We start from the raw sequence: 21100 nt of genomic DNA on the forward strand, positions 1-21100 counted from the left end.
CTTTAATTGCACACAATTTTAAGATTTGGGTCCAAAATGATTCTTGAACCTGCCCAGAGGATGTTTTTTTGCTAAAAGATTATGTTTCATTTAGATATGAAGTTTCAGATGTTTCTCCTAAAATTCCTTATGGGAAGTAAAAACAGGCACAATTGAGACCATGTTTGACACACTGTACAGTAAGAGTATAGAGATATAAAACTAATGTGGATGGCATAGCTCAGATAATATGATTTTGGGAAAATTGGATGAGAAATGTTTAAGTTCAAATTGAGATTTCTGGCTTTTGATTGCAGACTTTTGTGTCTTTTGGTCACAGACTTTTGGTTTGTGACACTGTTGATATCTCTTCTGAATACTGGGATCTTTTTACAAGAGAACAATTAGAGACACTGGCCACTTGAGCGAGTTCACCCAAAATTAATAATTCTCTCATCATATACTCACCATTATACTGTCTCAAACTCATATGACATTCTTCTGCAGAACACAAATACTTTTGAGGGACTGGTAAAATTTTCAAACACCATAAATGACATAAAGGCAGCATAAAAGTAAACCATATGACTAGAGTGTTTTGTATGGACAAAACCACATCATATATCCATAAAAAAAATAAATGTGTTTATGTTCCGCAGAGGAAAGAAAGTCTGATACAAGTTTGATACAGCATCGGGTAAATGATGAGAGAATGATCACTTTAGGGTGGACTATTCCTTTAAGCAAAAGTCTCCATTTGCTCCCTGCTGTGTCAGAAAAACAGCAGTGATAATAAAGACCCCATTAAATAATAATTTGAGTTTAGTCTATTAGTGTTGAAGCTATCAATATGCTTGTGTAATCCTAAATATTGGAATTTTTTTTTTACTTTTAGCGGTCTTTCTCTTCTGGGAAAACAAAGCCAAATATAAAGATAATTCATCTTGCACTACCAGGGATGGGGAGTAACGGAATACATGTAACGGGATTACATATTTAAAATACAAAATATGAGTAACTGTATTCCACTACAGTTTCAATTCAAATAATTGGTAATTTGATTACAGTTACATTAAAAAAGTATTTTGATTACTGAAGAGATTACTTTGCATTTTATTGTAATTTTGTTTTCATTTAATATTTAGCCCTTTCAGAGGGAAAACATTTATACATATAAATGATTTGATCCAAAGTGCATTTGAACAGCAGTGAAACACTTTCTTATGATGTGTTATATGGCGTTATTTCCCTGTCAAATGTCGAGAGCACATTATTGTAGCGCGAAAGTACATTAATGTTATGCGCGAGCGCGAATCCCTCTGCTCGCGCGCGGAATATAATGCGCCGAGCGCGAATCCCTCTGCTCGCGCACGGGAACTGGTGCGGCTCTCAGATACACGCTGCTCTTGAAAGAATTTTCTCTGCGCTCGCTCAGAGAATATGCCTGCACTTAAAGCGTGTTCATTGCAATCGCAAATCTCTCCTCTTAGCTTAAAGTAAGCGTGTTTGTGCTTAGACTGTGTCCCGTGCGTTGCGCATGCCCAAGTACTCTTCTCTTCGATTTCTTTCTCTTTGCTCTTGGCATAAACGCTGTCAAAGCGGCAACAACCAATCAGAAAAGGCTTCAACGACTGACCAATGAAAACGCGACATCGTACATGGAATCTTATTGGTTGATATTGAACCGCACATGTTCATGTGTTCAATCAAGACGATTCAATTCAATCAAGACGAGCCGAGATGGATCCGCAGAATCGACGATCTCAGGTAAACAGTTTTATTTGTTTTGATGTTAAATATGTCAAATGTATCTTAGAAATGTCTGGGAAGAGGGCGATTGGATTATTTTACATATAAATGACCTAGACTGTCAACCACATTCATACTACAGGCGCTATGCCCATTGTAGTGAGATTTTTGAGCCAAATAGATTTGAAAGCCGATTCCAAAAGGCAAAAATAATATTTTACGTCTGATAATTAACACATTGTCTCGTGCAATCACACCAGTGATTAAACATAAAGTACGTAGCGAGATCAACTGCTAAATTAAAATCTGAAAAAAGACTTGGGGAAGATAAGGTGGCAACATGCCCCGTAAAATTATGCTAGTCCTATATCTATTATGGCTGTCACGAATGAAGTGATGTGAAATGAAAAGTGTCATCTGCAATAGATTTTCTTTATCGCGGATTGCAGCGTTGAGTGTTATAACGTTAATCAATCACCCACTTTCTGTTGAGCTTAATTAATGCAGTTTGGCCAATCAGAGGCATTTTGATTAAAGGACAAGTTCGGTATTTTACACTTAAAGCCCTGTTTTAAGATCGTTTCTGATGAAATAGAACGGTTAAGATTAAAATTTGGACCAAGGCGTCATAAAACCAACGCACATGGCACCCTTTAGCGTCAATATGAGACGCAGATATATATGGGCCAGAAGGCCTCCTAGTGGTCTAACCCTAACCAATCTTTCAATCTTAACCGTTCTATTTCATCAGAAACGATCTTAAAACAGGGCTTTAAGTGTAAAATACCGAACTTGTCCTTTAATCAAAATGCCTCTGATTGGCCAAACTGCATTAATTAAGCTCAACAGAAAGTGGGTGATTGATTAACGTTATAACACTCAACGCTGCAATCCGCGATAAAGAAAATCTATTGCAGATGACACTTTTCATTTCACATCACTTCATTCGTGACAGCCATAATAGATATAGGACTAGCATAATTTTACGGGGCATGTTGCCACCTTATCTTCCCCAAGTCTTTTTTCAGATTTTAATTTAGCAGTTGATCTCGCTACGTACTTAATGTTTAATCACTGGTGTGATTGCACAAGACAATGTGTTAATTATCAGACGTAAAATATTATTTTTGCCTTTTGAATCGGCTTTCAAATCTACTTGGCTCAAAAATCTCACTACAATGGGCATAGCTCTGTAGTATGAATGTGGTTGACAGTCTAGGTCATTTATATGTAAAATAATCCAATCGCCCTCTTCCCAGACATTTCTAAGATACATTTGACATATTTAACATCAAAACAAATAAAACTGTTTACCTGAGATCGTCGATTCTGCGGATCCATCTCGCTCGCCTTGATTGAATTGAATCGTCTTGATTGAACACATGAACATGTGCGGTTCAATATCAACCAATAAGATTCCATGTACGATGTCGCGTTTCATTGGTCAGTCGTTGAAGCCTTTTCTGATTGGTTGTTGCCGCTTTGACAGCGCTTATGCCAAGAGCAAAGAGAAAGAAATCGAAGAGAAGAGTACTTGGGCATGCGCTAACGCACGGGACACAGTCTAAGCACAAACACGCTTACTTTAAGCTTAAGAGGAGAGATTCGCGATTGCAATGAACACGCTTTAAGTGCAGGCATATTCTCTGAGCGAAGCAGAGAAAATTCTTTCAAGAGCAGCGTGTATCTGAGAGCCGCACCAGTTCCCGTCGCGAGCAGAGGGATTCGGCCGACGATTATATTCGCAGCGAAGCAGAGGGATTCAGGCCACAAGATAACATTAATGTACTTTCGCGCTACAATAATGCGCTCTCGACATTTGACAGGGAAATAACGCCATAGTGTTACATTCATACGAGCAGGCTGAGAAGTAAGTTTGGTGCAGAAGAAATTGAAATAATCCTTGTGTAAATTATCAGCTTTACGCTAAGCTAAAATGCTATTTCTAGCCATTTTACATGCACGTTACCAAACACAATCATTTACGTTACTGACCTTGAGTAATCTAACGGAATACGTTACAAATTACATTGTACAGCATGTATTCTGTAATCTGTAGTGGAATACATTTCAAAAGTAACCCTCCCAACCCTGTGCACTACACACATTTTTGTCCAATCAAATGCTCTCTAGTATTACAATGTCCTTCCCCATACCACCTGTGTCCAATTAGTACATAGCAAATAATGATTCATGGCTGTAATGTAAACTAAAGCCTTTTGATGCCTACTGCCTATTTAAAAAAAAAAAGTGACAGTCCTTTTGAGTCCTGCTCAAACTTACTGTTTCAATAGGAAATACCATTTTGTGTGGTCTTTAAATAGATCTTCATTGTGATTTTTCACATTGAAAGCACCAATAGCACACAATCCAGACAGTGTCTTCACCTCGTAAAGCCTGCATGTGACAAGCTTACACACCTCTGCGATGGAGTCCACCTCCTCTTTGCCAAACCACTCAGGGTCGTACATGTCTGCCAGACAGTCGTGCAGATGCTTTGAACACTCGTGCATGGCTGCAGAAACAGACGGTGGGTCAGCTAATTGGGTCAACATTTAAGCGTTCACACCAATGATGGCAAAAACTCAAACAAACGTGCATTCTCTCTATTTTTGAAGAAGCAGCATAAATCAAGGTTACAGTGAATGGAAGTAAATGAGTGAATGGGGCCATTTTTTGGAGGGGTTAACAGCAGAAATGTGAAAATTATAATATTATAAAAGCACTTTTACTGTCATTTTAGGGTTTTGGGGTTTACATCATCATGGCAAAGAAGCAGTAAAATTGGAAATAACTTTACACAGAAAAGGTAAGTGATTTTGTTACCATAAAATCATGTTAACACGCATTTTATTCATGTCTTGAACCAGGACGAGTAGCACTAATTATGACTCATTACACAGTTTGTAAAAACAAGTATAAATTGCGTTTACATTAATGTACATGCCATACAAAGTCTTTGGGGTATTCAGTAGAGTTTTGTTATGTGAGGTTATGTGTTACTGACAATTTCAGTGGGTGGATTTGTCTTTATGAACACAGTCTTTTTTTGGTATCGCTTGCGCATTCCATGTCATTACCATAGCTTTGCATGGTAATGACAGGAGTTGAAAAATTGGATAAAAATGTACACAGATGTAGGGCTGGGAAATTGAACACATTGAACACAAATAATGCAGTATCCATAATTTTTTTACTTGCTGAAACTTTGTTCCTGGGATGCTCCTCAACCTTACAACCTGTCCTAACCACACGTTACGCAACGTGGCAACACGCATTAAAAGTTATCTTTTCCATGTTAATCAGAGCTTTTGTCCTAACTAGCAACTTGATTTTGGCCGAGGGTGTCACACACCTAACGAGGGTTGTGCTTGAGGTCTCACTCTCTTCAACCGGAACTCTCTCACACACACAAACACACACATTGGTGCAGCTATCCTTTTCTCCATAGACATAATTATTTTTATGCTTTACGATAGATTCTATCCCCTAACCCTACCCCTAAACCTAACCCTCACAAAAAACTTTCTGCATTTTTACATAAAAAAAAAAAACATGGTTTAGTATGTTTTTTAAGCGATTGGAATTATGGGGACACTAGAAATGTCCTCATAAACCACATTTATAGCATAATACCCTTGTAATTACCAGTTTGTAATCAAACAAAATGTCCTCGTAAACCACCCAAACCCACCCACACACACACACAAACACACTGGTTCAGAATGGCAGTGGGGAGACATACTGGCTAATTCTGACTTTCTCTCTGCTTCCCTGTCATGTGGAGATCGGCGAAATAACAACAGGAGTGCCACGTGAACATAAACCTTTGTACAGAATAAGGATGCGATTCATAACGTAACTTTGCCATGTATATGCATGTGATTGTGTATTTATCCCCTCGGGGCTTACCGTAAAAATTGTTACAGAGTTTATGTGAGAATGTTCCATTTGTAATTGCTCTGTTTTCTACATTTTATTATCAATTATCCTCGTTTTAATGTATTAATATCATGGTGTCATGTCACACCTGGTGTAAACAGACTTTTCTTGCTTGTCACTGGAATCTTATTGCATCGTGGGGGCATGGTTAGGGCATTTGCTGGCAGCCAGGAACAAACCAAGGCACCTTTGTGGCTAAATTTGGCATATATACATTTTCAGGAGGTTCAAGCACGACTCAACTGCACATTCTAACACAGAAACTGATTGTGTGGAGCAGCGCACGCTTTATTCATTATGCTTGACGCATCTTCCGGGCATAATAAAGACACAAATGGATTTACTGTACAGATAATGGAGACTTCACCCGCAAGCGGTGAACCAGGCATGCTAGATATACAAGCTATATCTTTTCACATCACCTGAAAACGCTCGCACACTTTCATCTGAACAGGTTTCATAAGCGAAACCGCTTAATAGAGACCCAGCGTGTGCACTTTAGAGACTGAAGGACCTAGCCATTCAGCAAGATTCAGCCTGGTACATTTTTGGAGATTGAACATCAGCCAGAGAAACTAATAGTTTTGAGATTTTAATCTTCAGTAAATGAAACTTAAGCAATCAATATGTTTTATATCTGTATGTACAGTGTATAATAATGCATTGACAATGCACACTTAAGTTTCTCTTGCCAATAAAGTTTGATATGAATTGAATCTGCCCATTTGTTCCTATTATTAAAAAAAGTCCATTGTAAAATGGCAAAAGATTTTGCCCAAATTGTAATTACAACATCACCACTGATTTTATGGAATGTATACAGTACATATACTTGTATCAAAGATAATACCTGTTAAAATGTGTCTAATTAACTCTATCTGCAAAAAATGAACATACATATTAAATAAATAATATTCAATGTGACTAACCAAGTTCTTGCAAGTTCTTTGAGAAAAAGTATAAAGTAAATACAATTATGATTTTTTTAATGTATCATATACAGTAATTTAATCGCAATTAATCACAGGAAACTGTGCGATAAATTAGTTAAAAAATTTTAATCAATTCACAGTCCTATTAGTAAGTCATTTTTACACACTAGTATTAAATCATGTTTAAGTCTTGTGGCTATACTATTGAATAATTATGTACTTCAATGTTTACTTTCAGTGCAATGACTTGCCCCATAGACTCGCATTGTAAGCGTATTATTGTAAATTTGATTTTCATTTGTTCTTACAAATGAAGAGACAAGGAACCTTCTTTTAAAGTTACTTTGGGGCTTGGTTGTGTTTGTGTGGTATTTTCTTTAAAAATTACTACATTTGCATTCGCTTCCTGTAAATGATGTAATTGCCGGCTAAACTCTGCCTTTTTAAACATGACACAAGTCAAGTTTTCCATTAGTGCATTTAAGACACCAATAAACTATTTGTGATAGTGATCAACCACAACAAAGGCCTTGATCTCTCTTGTTGAAATACATGTACACACATAGTACACACAGGTAGATCTAAAATATACTGTCAAACAGACAGTCTTTCTTACTTTTGGCTGCCGCAAAATACGCCTTCAAGTCTTTCTGCAGTTTGGTGCCCTCAGCCTGTGGACAGAGACCATAGAAATACTGAAGAAACTATCACCAGATATTTAAGATGTAGCTGGATGAGGGTCAAACATCAAATATCAAGGCAAGCAGTTTATTAGTGAGGGAGGTCAGAGTTGAAGACAAAAGATGTTAAGGGTTGAGGGTCTTACCAGTTGCTTGTTGAAGTTTGCCACTCCCTCCTCAAAGGCGGTGTCTTTCGTTTCATCAGCTTTACCCAACTTCTGCATCACCTTCCAGAGAGCAACACAAAACAGTCCATATCATACTTCTATACAGCTATATATACACTAGTGTGAGATCATATGTGGTAGAATGGTAAAAGTGTTTTTCTCATTTTCCATCCCACCGAGAGTTCAGTGACCCCACATCGTAATAAATAGACCAAACAAATTACATTTATACAAATCATCAATGCATTATGACTGCATAATAATATTTAGTGGGGTAAAGTTTAAGTTCAATATTTATGACATTTTTAATTATGATTACTAAGAGATCATCTGAAAAGTCCACACACTGTGCTAAAAAGTCACTGGTGTACAAGGGATCAATGCAACTGCCTTGCATGTTCTGCCTTAAACAATTATATATATATTAAAAAAAAAACATTTACACATTCTAAAGATTGTAAATTGTATGCATAACTTACATTTTAAATACTTGAATACACACTTCCGACGGTTTTTCAGACGGTCCCTTACCAGAGCTAGTTAAAGAATGCCCATCGTGCATTTTAAGGCATAATTCTCCAGCTACAATAAGCATTCACTGTTTGAGCTCAATGTTTTATGCCTGTATGATATAGTCAAATATTCACAGCATCATGAGGGTGAATAAATGATGATCTATAGGTGAACTATCCCTTTAAGAATGTGACAATGAGAAATAATGTCTGGGATTGCTAGCCACCACAGTTGGTGCTTTCAGTGTCAGTTCAATGTTCCTCTTCCTATGAACTGTGACATAATAACTGATGAGAAAATAAGGGACAGTGTATCTAAAGCATGATTGCTGAGTGTTGTGTCATTTACTGTACACTTGTTCACATACAAACACTTGCAAATGAAACACTCAAAGCCAAATGTTCTTCTAATTTTCAGAATGCTTCCATCTTTAAAGACAAACTGTTTACTAGCAGTTTTTATTATACACATTTCCTTTAGTGCATAATATTGCTCTACGTCTTGTCATGCATGCATGCATGAGGTAATGCTTGTATCCGGTTCAATTAACTCCAAGGTCCTTTCATCTTCCTGCTGCTCCCCATATCAACTCCAAGTGGTAGACCTTTTTAATTACAGTACTTTTTTCAATAAAATCAAAGTTGACCATGGCTCTCAAGCACTAAAAAGACAGTCCATATGCCTAGTATGCTAACACATTGCTAGAGGGTTTTGAGTGGTTGCCTAGGCATTGCTATGCAGTTGATAAAGTGTTCTGAGTATTTTTGCACATTGCTATGTGGTTGCTAGGGCACTGCTATTGTGTTCTGGGTGGTTGCTAGATGGTTGCTTACTGGGCCAAGTAAAAAGAGCCCACCTCCAAGTCTCTATGATATTGTTGTCATAAACTAGATACAGGCCGCTCATTTAATGTAAGTCAATGGAATGTTTTTATGCCAGATTTAGTGTCCATAGCTAAAACGGTCCTGTACGATTAAGTTTATTGTTTAGGATTAAGACCACAGTATACTTTGGTTTTCTGCATGCCATTACATCTTGCGCACTACATGTACACTACATGTGGACTGTCCGCATGCAACCTGGTTTTTCAAGCCATGCGGACGGTCCACATTTTTGCACAGTTTCGTCCAGGGCCAGCCCTAATATTTTGGGGGCCCTAAGCAGATTTTCAAATGGTCCTACAGGTAGACCTCACCAAACACACCCAACATCAATAACTGAGCAAGCTTAAAATTGCGCAAATAAACAAGTCCATTTTTTCAAATGTATAAAGCTTAAAAATGCAAAACTATTACTGGCCATTCCCCTCCCTACCTGGACCAAACCCTTCTCCGAACTGCCCAAACTTCAGTAAGCCCCCCGAACATGACGAGTACACTGCGTTTACTTTCAGTTAAATTACACTACCCATCAACATTTTATATTACAAATTTACTCTCTGATGGCTGATGACAGCCACTGTCTATCATTGCCTGGATAGATGTGGGAAGAAGTGAAATCGGCAAAAGTTCGAACTCAGGTTGCCTACACTGAAAGTCTACTTCCATACTATTGTTGCCACACTAGTCAGGGGTGCAAAGAAAATGAGTAAAAATACTTAAGCATTATTTTATGGGATTAGTACTTTACTCGAGTGCAGTTAAAACTGAATACTTGTACTTTTACTCAATAACATTTCCAAAGAAAAAATTGTCATTTTAAACTTGAAAAGTACTCACTACATCTTAGCGATAATTTTCTTTCATCTCACTGGATCCGACAAACAACAGATGACAGACCAGAGGTCAATCGTTTTCAAATGGAGTGTCGCACGGCGGCTGTGTGGAGTTCTGACCGGGGAGGAGCTGAATTTCATATCTGATTTGAGCTACAGATCCCTTGAAATATTTGTGTGACTAGATCGTATGTGACCGCTCGACTGAATGAGATGTATTTATTAAAATCTATGAGCACAAAGTGAAAAACATTGATGGTTTTTGTACTAAACTTTTTCTAAATGCCTCCTTCTACAGATGATTACAAATTATTATTCACATAGCAAATATATATATATATATAAGGCTTTTGTAATTAAATGTGTACATGTCATTTATTTCTATACTTGCCTTCATATTTAAATCATATCTATGAATTTCTACATATTTGCTGAATTATTATTGTTGTCGTATAGCAAACTATTAATTATATTAATAACTATATAATCAGCAATGATAATGATAATAATAAAAATAATGGAATCTGAGTAACTATTAATTATGAATTTGATTGAAATCATCCATATGCTCAACAGCAAGGTTTGTTAGCAAACCTCAGAAAACAATTCACAAAACCAAAAATATTACAAACTTTCTTCAAAGGTTTTTTTGCTTTTTTTTTTTTTAAATCTTTCTCTGTCTCAAGGGTGCTCTGACGTCACAATTCCTGAGTGCCTTCTCCAGTGCAACGAGCATTGCGTGACTATGGCAGCATATTTGCAAAATAAAATTATGTGGTTACAGATGAACAGATGAGGTTTTAAAGGTAAATGTTTTATTGAGTTTTAAAAATCAACAAAACCGACACCCTTGCCTAAACCTAATCGAAAACCTTAATTTTGTGGTGCTTCTATGATACTTTGGGATCACATGTCGACTTGCATGCTCTTCTGGACTTGTACCCCGGTCCTTTACATCAAAAGTGTAACCGTCTATCAGTTGAGGTGCAATTTGATCACACTCGAACAAGCTTGTAAACATAGTTGATTATGTAATGCAAACCTTAAAATGAGTCATGCAGTATAGTAAATTTGTTTAGATGTCATAAGATAGCATTGTGTGAAGAACAAGGCGAAAAGTAAGTGTGTATGTAAAAGTCATAGTTGTTTTAGCGCCTAGTGTTCATTCCACCAACAAATTCTGTGTTATGTACAACAGGCCACATAAAAATAATTTTTCATAAATTTAGTTATTGTAACATGGTTCTTTTACCAGGTTGCGAATGCCACTGGGGGAGAAATATTGTTGTGAGAGACAGTAAAAATGTGACTTAACAAACCAATTGTATTTAACAACATCCTCTCTCACACAATCTCCTCTCTTGATTTCACCTGTGAGGGAGACAAGGGGATGAAAAAACAAAACAAAAATAGATGAGGGAAAGGCCAACACGGAGCGAAAATGAGAGAGATAGAGGAGAGAGAGGAAAAACGTACTAGCTGGTTCCCAGACACGCCGTCACCTGGTCCTCGATCACTCCTCCATGACAGCCGCTCCTCCTCGGGCAGACCGGAGCCAGTCTTCTGAACCCTGGCGGACAGAACGGCTCTCCGCATTTCAGCGGCCAGTAGGGAACTCCTCCACACAAGGCAGTGAGTCCCTCCTCCCCTCACGGAAGGGGGCCGGTCTTTCCGACCGGAAGCCGGTAGGGAACTACTCTGCCCCTGGCAGAGGCCCCACCACTCCAGGCGGCCGGTAGCAACTCCTCCGTCCCCCGGCGGATGGCCACTGCTACTCTTTTGGTGTGGATGGTAGTGGCGAGGACCCTACGACGGCACATCCCTCCTTCCCGGGCTTAGGCACCAATGTAACAGTGTTCAATGGAAAGGAGGAGGCAGGAACCGGATGAAGCATAAAAGTAGTTTTAATAAACTCAAACACATAAACATAAATGCATACAGGGCAGCTGCCTGTAGCTCTCTCTCTCCTGAACTGCCACATCTCGTTGCACCTATCCCTCTTCTCGGCTGATTAGCCCGATTGGGGACCGGGCATGCGTAGAGGCCCCACCCTTCTAATAATCACACCGAGTTGTGTGGCCAGTGCTGTTTACACAGTGCAAATAATTATTTGTCTATACTGAACCCATGGTAGGGGGCCACCTGATGATCGTAGGGCCCTATGCTGCCTCTTAAGTCGCTTATTATGTAGGGTCGGCAGCATACGCCTGCTCTTGACTGTGCTAAAAGAGTATCAAAAAGCAGTCATAGTGCGCATGTATCGAACATGTCCGTTTGGGTGTGGATTCAAAAGAGTATAATTTGAAAAGTTGGGTGGACAACAGTGCTTGAGATGGAACGACACATGGAGAAACGAAGTATACCCTAGCTTTTAGAGTTCTGTTAAAAGTCCAGAAAGTAAAATAAAAAAGAATAAGCAAAGCGATTCTTGCAGCAAACACTACTGATTATAGGATATCAAAGATACCAAACATTCTCACAATTACATAAAAAAATACTTGAATATTTGAACAAGTTACTTACTAATTAAGCTGACAATAATTTTTTAAACAGACACAAAGGAGAACTAACATTTTCGTTAATCGGCAGTGCACACGGCAAACAAATCCTAAAATCACATATTTATATTTATTATACAACCATATTATACAATTTATACAGAATTAATAATATTATTAATTACTACTTATTATAAACTTGATTCAAATAGAAAAATGCTGTCTTATTCCACACACAAATAGTTTTCTCTTGTTTTAATCATAAACCAAATTAATTTAGTTTACATAAATAACACTTAAAATCTTGTGTAATTTTGCTTCTCATGTAAATGTCTTTTTTAGTAAAAATCTTGATTCATGGATATTTAGATAATTTTACTGGAAAATTGATAAAAAATACTGGGTAAGAAAAACATTTAATTTAATAATAATAATACAAAACTATTAGGCACTCTGCATGTTTGATTGTATTTATCTAATTTCACAGCATGTTGGGTACACGTTCTGTGCCATATAATTGTGTATAATAGGTCAGTGGGCAGTAACCGCCATGGGCTTTGAGGGTGCAGTCTTCCATTGGGGATAGTGATGATGAGTGATGATATTATAAACAAATGGAACCGATTCTTACAGCTTTAGTCTGAATAAAGTCCATAAAACTGAAATTTAAGACTGTGTAAGCTTCCTCTGAGAGTGGCTGTGCAGTTTAAAATAACAGTTGTGAGCTCAGGCTGAGCTACTTCCTGAATCACCTATATTTCATTTATCCTGTACTGATCAAACCAGCAATGACCATTTGTCCAGCAGCTGAGAGATTCTTCAGTGTGTATGAGGACTGTAGCCAAAACCTGATCAACACACACACACACGTTTGATTTGCCATCTAAATTGATGTAGCTTTTATATCAAGCTACATCAAGATAATAGTAATTACTACAGTCTAACCTACCGTAACCCATACCTTACTCTAACCCTAGACTTATATATATATATATATATATATATAAAATTACAAAAACCTTATTTACTTTGTTTTTGAATCGTTTTTCCAATTGAGGATGTCTCCAGATGTCCCCAAAGTATAGCTAAGTAAAATGACACACACACACACACACACACACACACACACACACGGCTGCTGTCTCTTATGAGAGGCAAGCAGAAAGGCTCCATTAATCTGCCCATGGAGCTTTAACTAACAGGTTAAAGGAGCTTACAATAAGAAAGATTTACAGTAGCCACAAAGGTGTACTATCTGTTACATACAGTATGTGTATATAAGTCAGCTGTCTGTTCATCTGTGTTTTATAAAGGGCTTTGGTCTTTACTTCTGATGGATAGGTGCTGGTGTTCAGTTACAGACCCAAAAATACCCCAGACCATATCCATTGGCATTCACCCACAACACAGTTTGTCACACAAGGGGTTTGTGGGGATTAGCTCACAGCTACAGCCTGTTTGCTATTCATAGGCCCAACGGCACACTGCTCAATTGCTCTACGGGGAGGGACAGGTGTGTGGGTGGAGTGCGGAAGAGGGGTATGGCTAGATGATCCTCTGTTGATGATTTTGATTGACATGTTGTCTGCCCAATCAGAGCAGAGGTCAGGGGAAGGCTGAGGACACTTCCTTTGGGTTCCTAATTTAAGATTGGCTGTAACTTAAGTTGGCACTCATGTCTTTCCCTCTAAGGTCACAATGACATATAGTTTCCATAGCGGCTGGCCACGCTCACTATTTGGAATCTTATTGGAAAGACAGGTGGATGAGGGAGAAACGATATGAGGGAAAGAAAGGGGAGGTGCATATATGTGGGACACTTGTCAGTAGAGGATTGTGGTTAACTCTCCTCTACCTGGCAGAGTTTCAAGATGGAAGAGAAGACTGTGACCTTCCCTCGATGCAATCACACTGATGGCCTGTGTATCACTAAGAAGGAGAGTTTATACGCACACACACACACACACACACACACACACACACACACACACACACTTCTAGGTTGAGGTTGAGCCCAGCCTTTTGTATCCTAAAGAGAGAGAGAGGCAGGTAAAGACCTGAGCCAGAGATATTTTGAGCCCGAGGCACATAACGCAACTAAAACAACTATTAGTCGTGATACGTAATATCTAGACATGTTGTATTGTCTGGCAAAACAAAACCAATAAAAAACAAAACAAAAAAATAATGAAGAGCATTAAAGCAGTTCACCCCCAAAAATAGAATTTCTTTTAATCATTTATTTCCCTCGTGTCATACAAAGGAAGAAGACAGTAACTAGCGGTCACTGAGCTCTAAAAATGACAAAACAAATGACTTGTTGCCAGCCTTCTGAAGCCATACAACAGGTTTGTTTGAGGAACAGAGAGAAAATTTATGTTTTATAGTAAATATCTTCCCATCTGCCATTGCCCTCAAAGCTCATTCATATTAGGGCTGGGTATTGATACAGATTTCCGTAACAAATTCAAATAGATTCTGATATTTACATTCTGACTCATTCTGACTCATTTTGCTTAAACATGAAAGAAACATTAAACATGCAAGTGCTGTGTAAAGGGATCAATGGAAAGGAGGAGGCGAGAACCGGCTTGATAATATAAATAATAGTTTCATGATAAACCCAGAAGACAACATAAACTAACACATGATGGACATGTCCGCTAACGATCTCTCTCTCACGCACGATCCTCTGCAGTCGACCTTTAAACCTCCAGAGGCTTGATTAGCCTAATACGGGACCGGGTGTGTATGATCACGACCCGGCCCTGCCCTCCGCCCTGCTGTTAATTGTAAAGGGTACTTTCTATCTAGTTGAATTACATCAATATAATTTAACAAGTTTAATTTCATTATTGCTTTTTATATATAATTTTGGTCACATTTTAGCTTTTTAAAAGTACAAATTCCAATGTATTCCATCAATAAATTTGTTGTCCTGAAATTGCATATTATTTTGCATATATACATACATATACATTATATATATATATATACTACCAGTCAAAACTTTTGAAACACTTGACTGAAATGTTTCTCATGATCTTAAATATCTTTTGATCTGAATGCATATTCTTAAATGTTTGAAATTAGTTTTGTAGACAAAAATATAATTGTGCCACCATATTAATTTATTTCATTATAAAACTAAAATTGTATTCAAAATAAAACTGTTTTGAAATTGATGAATTGGACCAAATAATAAAGAAAAGCAGCCAATAAGTGCCTAACATAGATGGGAACTCCTTCAATACTGTTTAAAAAAAGTTGGTTGAGAAAATGTCAAGAGTGCATGTCTGCAAATTCTAGGCAAAGGGTGACTACTTTGAAGATGCTAAAATATAACATAGTTTTGATGATTTATTTTGGATTTTGTTTAGTCACAACATAATTCCCATAGTTCCATTTATGTTATTCCATAATTTTGGAAGTTAACTGTGCCTTTAAGCAGCATGGACAAATCCAGAAAATGATGTCAAGCCTTCAGACAATTAGCTTCTGATAGGAGGTGTACTGAATTGGAGGTGTACCTGTGGATGTATTTTAAGGCCTACTTTCAAATTCAGTGACTCTTTGCTTGACATTATGAGAAAATCAAAATAAATCAGCCAAGACCTCAGAAAAAAAATTGTGGACCTCCACAAGTCTGGTTCAGCCTTGTGAGCAATTTCCAAATGCTTGAAGGTACTATGTTCATCAAAAATAGTACGCAAGTATAAACACCATGGAACCACGCATCCGTCATACCGCTCAGGAAGGAGACACATTCTGTCTCCTAGAGATCAACATAGTTTGGTGCGATAAGTGCGAATCCATCCCAGAACAACAGCAAAGGACCTTGTGAAGATGCTGGAGCAAACAGGTAGACAAGTATCTATATCCACAGTAAAATGAGTACTATATCGACATAACCTGAAATGCTGCTCGCAAGGAAGAAGCTACTGCTCCAAAACCACCATAAAAAAGCCAGACTACAGTTTGCAAGTGCACATAGGGACAAAGATCTTACATAATGGAGAAAAGTAATCTGGTCTAATGAAACAAAAATGTCATAATGACCGTTATATTTGGAGGAAAAAGGGTGAGGCTTGCAAGCCAAAGAACACCCTCCCAACCATGAAGCATGGGAGTTTGCTGCAGTAAGGGCTGGTGGACTTCACAAAATAGATGGCATCATAAGGAAGGAAAATTATATGGATATATTGAAGCAACATCTCAAGACATCAGCCAGTTAAAGCTTGGTCGCAAACGGGTCTTCCAAACAGACAATGACCCCAAGCATGCCTCCAAAGTTGTGGCAAAATGGCTTAAGAACAATAAAGTCAAGGTTTTGAAGTGGCCATCACAAAGCCGATTCACTCAATCCGATTAGTGGGCAAAACTGAAAAAGCATGTGCAAGCAAGGAGGCCTATAAACCTGACTCAGTTACACCAGTTCTGTCTGGAGGAATGGGCCAAAATTCCAGCAACTTATTGTGGGAAGCTTGTGAAAGCTGTATTTTTTTGTATTTTTATATTTTTGTGTTTTCTACGATTAAATGCCAGGAATTGTGAAAAACTGAGTTTAAATGTATTTGGCTAAAGTGTATGTCAATTTCTGACTTTAACTGTATACAGAGTATATAATGTATATTAGTTTTTTTACATGTTTATCATTTGCATTCATAATTTGTACTGTTCAAAAGTATTTGCACTGATTTGTAAAACACTTCAAATGGTATTGTCTTTAAGGAATAGCAACAGCTCAGCAAGCATCACACTGAAGTGTTTTGGTTGAGCGTAAATTAACAAGAGAGGAGTCGAGTGGCTTCCTTCCTGCATCTGTGCTATGTGTGATTAGAATGAAATGTTGTTGCTATTTTGTTTTTTGTTTTTTTTAATCAACAACTGTCTGTAAAGAACAGAAAGGCTATTAAAAGAGACATTATTCAATGACAAATGGATTGCATGGATCATCTTTGGACACATTACATGGAACAAGTCAAACCAATCCTTTACTCGCAACATGCAGGATCTTTGTTACTATTGGGCCTGTTGCAATTTAAAAATAAACTTTAAAATACTCACTTTTCAAAAGTATAGCCACAAGACAAAACAATATGCACATTAACATGATTTTAGTGTGATAAAATCACTTAATGAACATTTCTGTTTTAAATTATAACCAGTTTTACAACTTTGTTGCCAAGATGATGTCAACAAACCCTAAAATAACTATACTAACTATGATTTAACCAACTTTACAGCTCAAATAATACATGAGTTTTAACAGAATAATTAATATAAGGGCTTTTATAAAATAATAAGCTTTACAATTCCACCTTTAAACCCTCCAAAAACTGGCCACATTCAATTCCATTCAATGCAAGTAAGAAAGTCAGGTTAGAAACAACATTAGGGCAAGTAGTTTAACCCTGTACCTTAAGTTGTCACATCAGAAATCAGAATACCTATAAAATGAAAAGGACTTTGGGTTGTTTCTCACTCAAAGTGAACATATCACTTCAACCGACATGAACTGAACCACCCGAGTCATATGGATTACTTTTATGCTGCCCTTTATGTCCTTTTTAGAGCTTAAACATTTTGGACCCCATTGACTAACATTATATGGATATAAACATCTTACATATTTGAAAATATCCTTATTTGTGTTCCACAGAAGAAAGAACGTCATACGAGTTTGAGACAGCATAAGGAGAGTAAATGATGAGAGAAATGCACTGTTTAGGCAATAAGGCAACTAACTTAGCTTAAAGGCATAGGTTAAATGATAATTTAGAGAAATGCCATGTGCACACACATGGCTGAACAAGAATAAAATCTGACTTGGTGACTTTATCCATTGTTGGAGAGTTACTGAATATAACACTTGATGATGGTGTTGTTGAACATTGTAATACCTCTTTAACAATCAATAGATCATATTCTACAAAGAAAAAATAAACATTTACAAATGTTCTCAATGCATGAATCACTGGCATTCACAGAGCAACCCCTAGAAGATCAGCATTAGAGTATAGCATGCAGGACAGAGAACAGACCCTACAGGAAGAGGAACAAACAAACACAGACGCTTTACACATTTACAGTATATAATTACAAAGTAATGAGCCAGATTAGTTCGTAGGGAGTGGGAATGACAAATCTTTTCTGGAAATCTCTTTAACTATGTTTTACCTAACCTTTTATTATGCCTTTAAATGCATACATGCTTATAAATGAGTTTCTTATACGTATGATTATACGTATGATTATTATGCCAAAATAACTCAAATAAACAGTGTGTTGGTGTTATGTCCCCATGGCCTGGGTGCAGGACTCTGGTGTCCAGCTGCGCGCTCTGGGGGGGGCCAGTGGTCATTTGGAGTGTTTAGTGTGTAAATTACTTCCTGTGTGGGACCTCCTGCACTCAGCTAAGGGTTTACAGTATTTGTTGATGCTCTGTTAATACCCTGGGGCTTAAACTCTGCCACGACATCATTGTTTCCTATCTGTAAGTCATTTTGTCCACTATACTGGACATATGTTACATGAGGATGTTATCAAATGTTATAGGGGGCTAATTGTCACGAGGGATATATCTCAGTAACTACAATGTATTAAGTAAAATGTCCAATTACACAAATGTTTGTTTTCTCTAGTGGTTTGATGATGTTTTCATTTTTGAGAATTTTATCCTCCAAACTATAATTACAACATTATAAATGTTTTGTGATAGCTGCATACATTGCATTAGGGGCATGTTTTCACATAGGGTCGATGGGTGTGAAATAAGCTCTATCTGTCAGGGTGCTGCCCTTAGTTTTGGGTTTTTCCCATTTATGGCAGAGCCCTGACATGTACGTGTTCTATGTCTCTTTCATGTTTTGTGTCTGGATTCAGCCACTTCAGTTGGACTGATTTATTTACTCTGTGACTGAATCCAGGCACTTGTGTTTTATCTTGTGCAGTGTGAATGCACTTGGGTTAGTATTCTCTCATTCCCTTGTGCATTTGAGTCTGTCTTCAGTGATAATACCACCCTCTCGTTTGGCTCGTTATCTGTCTGATTATTAGTTGATTGTTTTCACTTGCCCTCCTTGTCATCTCCTTGTTTTCTACCCTATTTAACCCCATTGTGTTTTTTGTCTTGTGCCAGTTCATTGTGGATGTTTCCCAGTCAAGTGCCTGTCAGTCGGTTCCTTTCCTGTTTGTCTTATTCCAGACCTGCTCCAGCCAAGGCCGTCATCTGGTTTGTCACCCTGGACTGTATTTTCCACTTAAAGCAGTTTTTGCTTGTTTTAGTTATATTTATGCATTAATAAAAGCCCATATCACTACTCTGCATTTGACTCCTGCCATTTCCTCCACAAAACCTGACAGAACAAACTGGACAATTTTGGACTCTGCAGTAGCGATGGGCATCTTCCTTTATCTCCCACCCACCTGGGGTCCATTAGAGAGCATTCAGCCCAACTCGCCCAGCTTCGTTCCCTCCATCAGGATGAGGTGGACTTGAGGGTTTTTGCCAGCGAGCTCCTCAGAACACCAGACGGGCTGAACTACAACAACGCTGCTCTCAAGGACCATTTTAACACCTGTCTTGAGAGTCCCCTGGGTGCTAGGGAGATGGGAAGTCTGGGGGTCTTGTCATTCGAAGGCTTTGTTAGTTACCGGTCACATCAGGTTCATTGGGTCATACCCGATTACGGACAGCCCCCAAGGAGCGACCGTTCCACCATCGCGAACGAACTGCAGGACAAAGATTTTCAGCTCTCAAAAAAGCACAGAAAGGGAGCTCAAATAATCCATGTCTTCAGTCTTATGGATCAATCCATCTCTTCAGAAGTGATATTATATGGCGGGCCCTAGGGTAAGATGGTGCCCCCTTAGGAAGTAGGTAGACCGCGTAATATGCATATAGGGAGCAGCAGTACCGGTCAGTAATACTACATTGAAGATTAATAATACCAAGAAATGTATTCAGATGGTCCCTTACCACATCTTTCACAGTTTTAGCAATAAATGCTTTTTGAGTTATTAATAATAAAAATTGTACATCTTACCCTAATATGCTCAGAACTTTCCTTACACATGACTTACAAAAAAAAAAACATTTCTTTGATTATTTATCATCTTTACCTTATTTATACAACTGTGTTGGTTTGTGTATTTTTATTATTATTTACTTAAAATGTTTTTCCTTCACCTGTAATTCTTGTCTTTATGACTCAGTGAATGTACTTACATTGTTAGATCTATGTAATTTTGTACGTCTTATTGAACATTTATAATGAACCTTCTGCTTTTCAATAAATAAAAAAAATCCAGTTTTAGCACAATGCGTGGACTTTTCAGACGGTCCCTTACCACACCCTTCATAGTATTGGCACGATTTAGCATAATGTGTGGACTTTTCAGACAAACCCTTACCCAGTATATGAAACATTTCCAACTTAAATCATTGTTAAATTGTCGATCTGGAACAATTTCACCTTGACACCATCTGACCAGCTTACGTGACAAATCGCATGTCGTTTTGATTTGATACGGCGATGCATCGTTTCATATTTAAATACGGGATGGGTGGCAACCCAACATAGAGGTCTAATACATCATCATGAACAAATTGGGGATGCATTAAATCGTGAGTTCAGCGAGAGGAGGGGTGGAAAAATTGGAGAAACTCGGTCAAATGTGTGGGGTGAGAAAAAGATCCACATTTAATTAATTTATTTTTTTACTATAAATTCTCCTCCCTGTCCAGAAGGTGTCGATATGCAAGTGAATGCCAAGAAAAAATAATTTCTTTTAGGAGAGAAGATTTATGTGCTTTTTGTACTTGCTTGTTTTGATTATTTGAGGGTGCGTAGATTCCACCACCCTAGAATCTACGCACCTGGCAGAGAGTTTTAGTATTTTTACACTATGACTGAAACAAGCT

General features: G+C 37.8%; 1 protein-coding gene across 2 annotated transcripts in view; it reads right to left on the minus strand.

Annotated features, from left to right (window-relative positions):
* Positions 1-21100, minus strand: part of bin1b (bridging integrator 1b) — a 53800-nt gene that overhangs the window by 31967 nt on the left and 733 nt on the right. For both annotated transcript variants that reach the window (XM_052140828.1, XM_052140827.1), the window contains exons 2-4: positions 7429-7509; positions 7219-7273; positions 4149-4243 (exon numbers count right to left, since the gene is read on the minus strand). In XM_052140828.1, coding sequence (XP_051996788.1) covers positions 4149-4243; positions 7219-7273; positions 7429-7509 — 231 coding nt within the window. The remainder of the gene's footprint in view (positions 1-4148; positions 4244-7218; positions 7274-7428; positions 7510-21100) is intronic.

This window comes from Xyrauchen texanus, chromosome 13 (genome assembly GCF_025860055.1).
Source record: "Xyrauchen texanus isolate HMW12.3.18 chromosome 13, RBS_HiC_50CHRs, whole genome shotgun sequence".
Classification (NCBI taxonomy): domain Eukaryota; kingdom Metazoa; phylum Chordata; class Actinopteri; order Cypriniformes; family Catostomidae; genus Xyrauchen; species Xyrauchen texanus.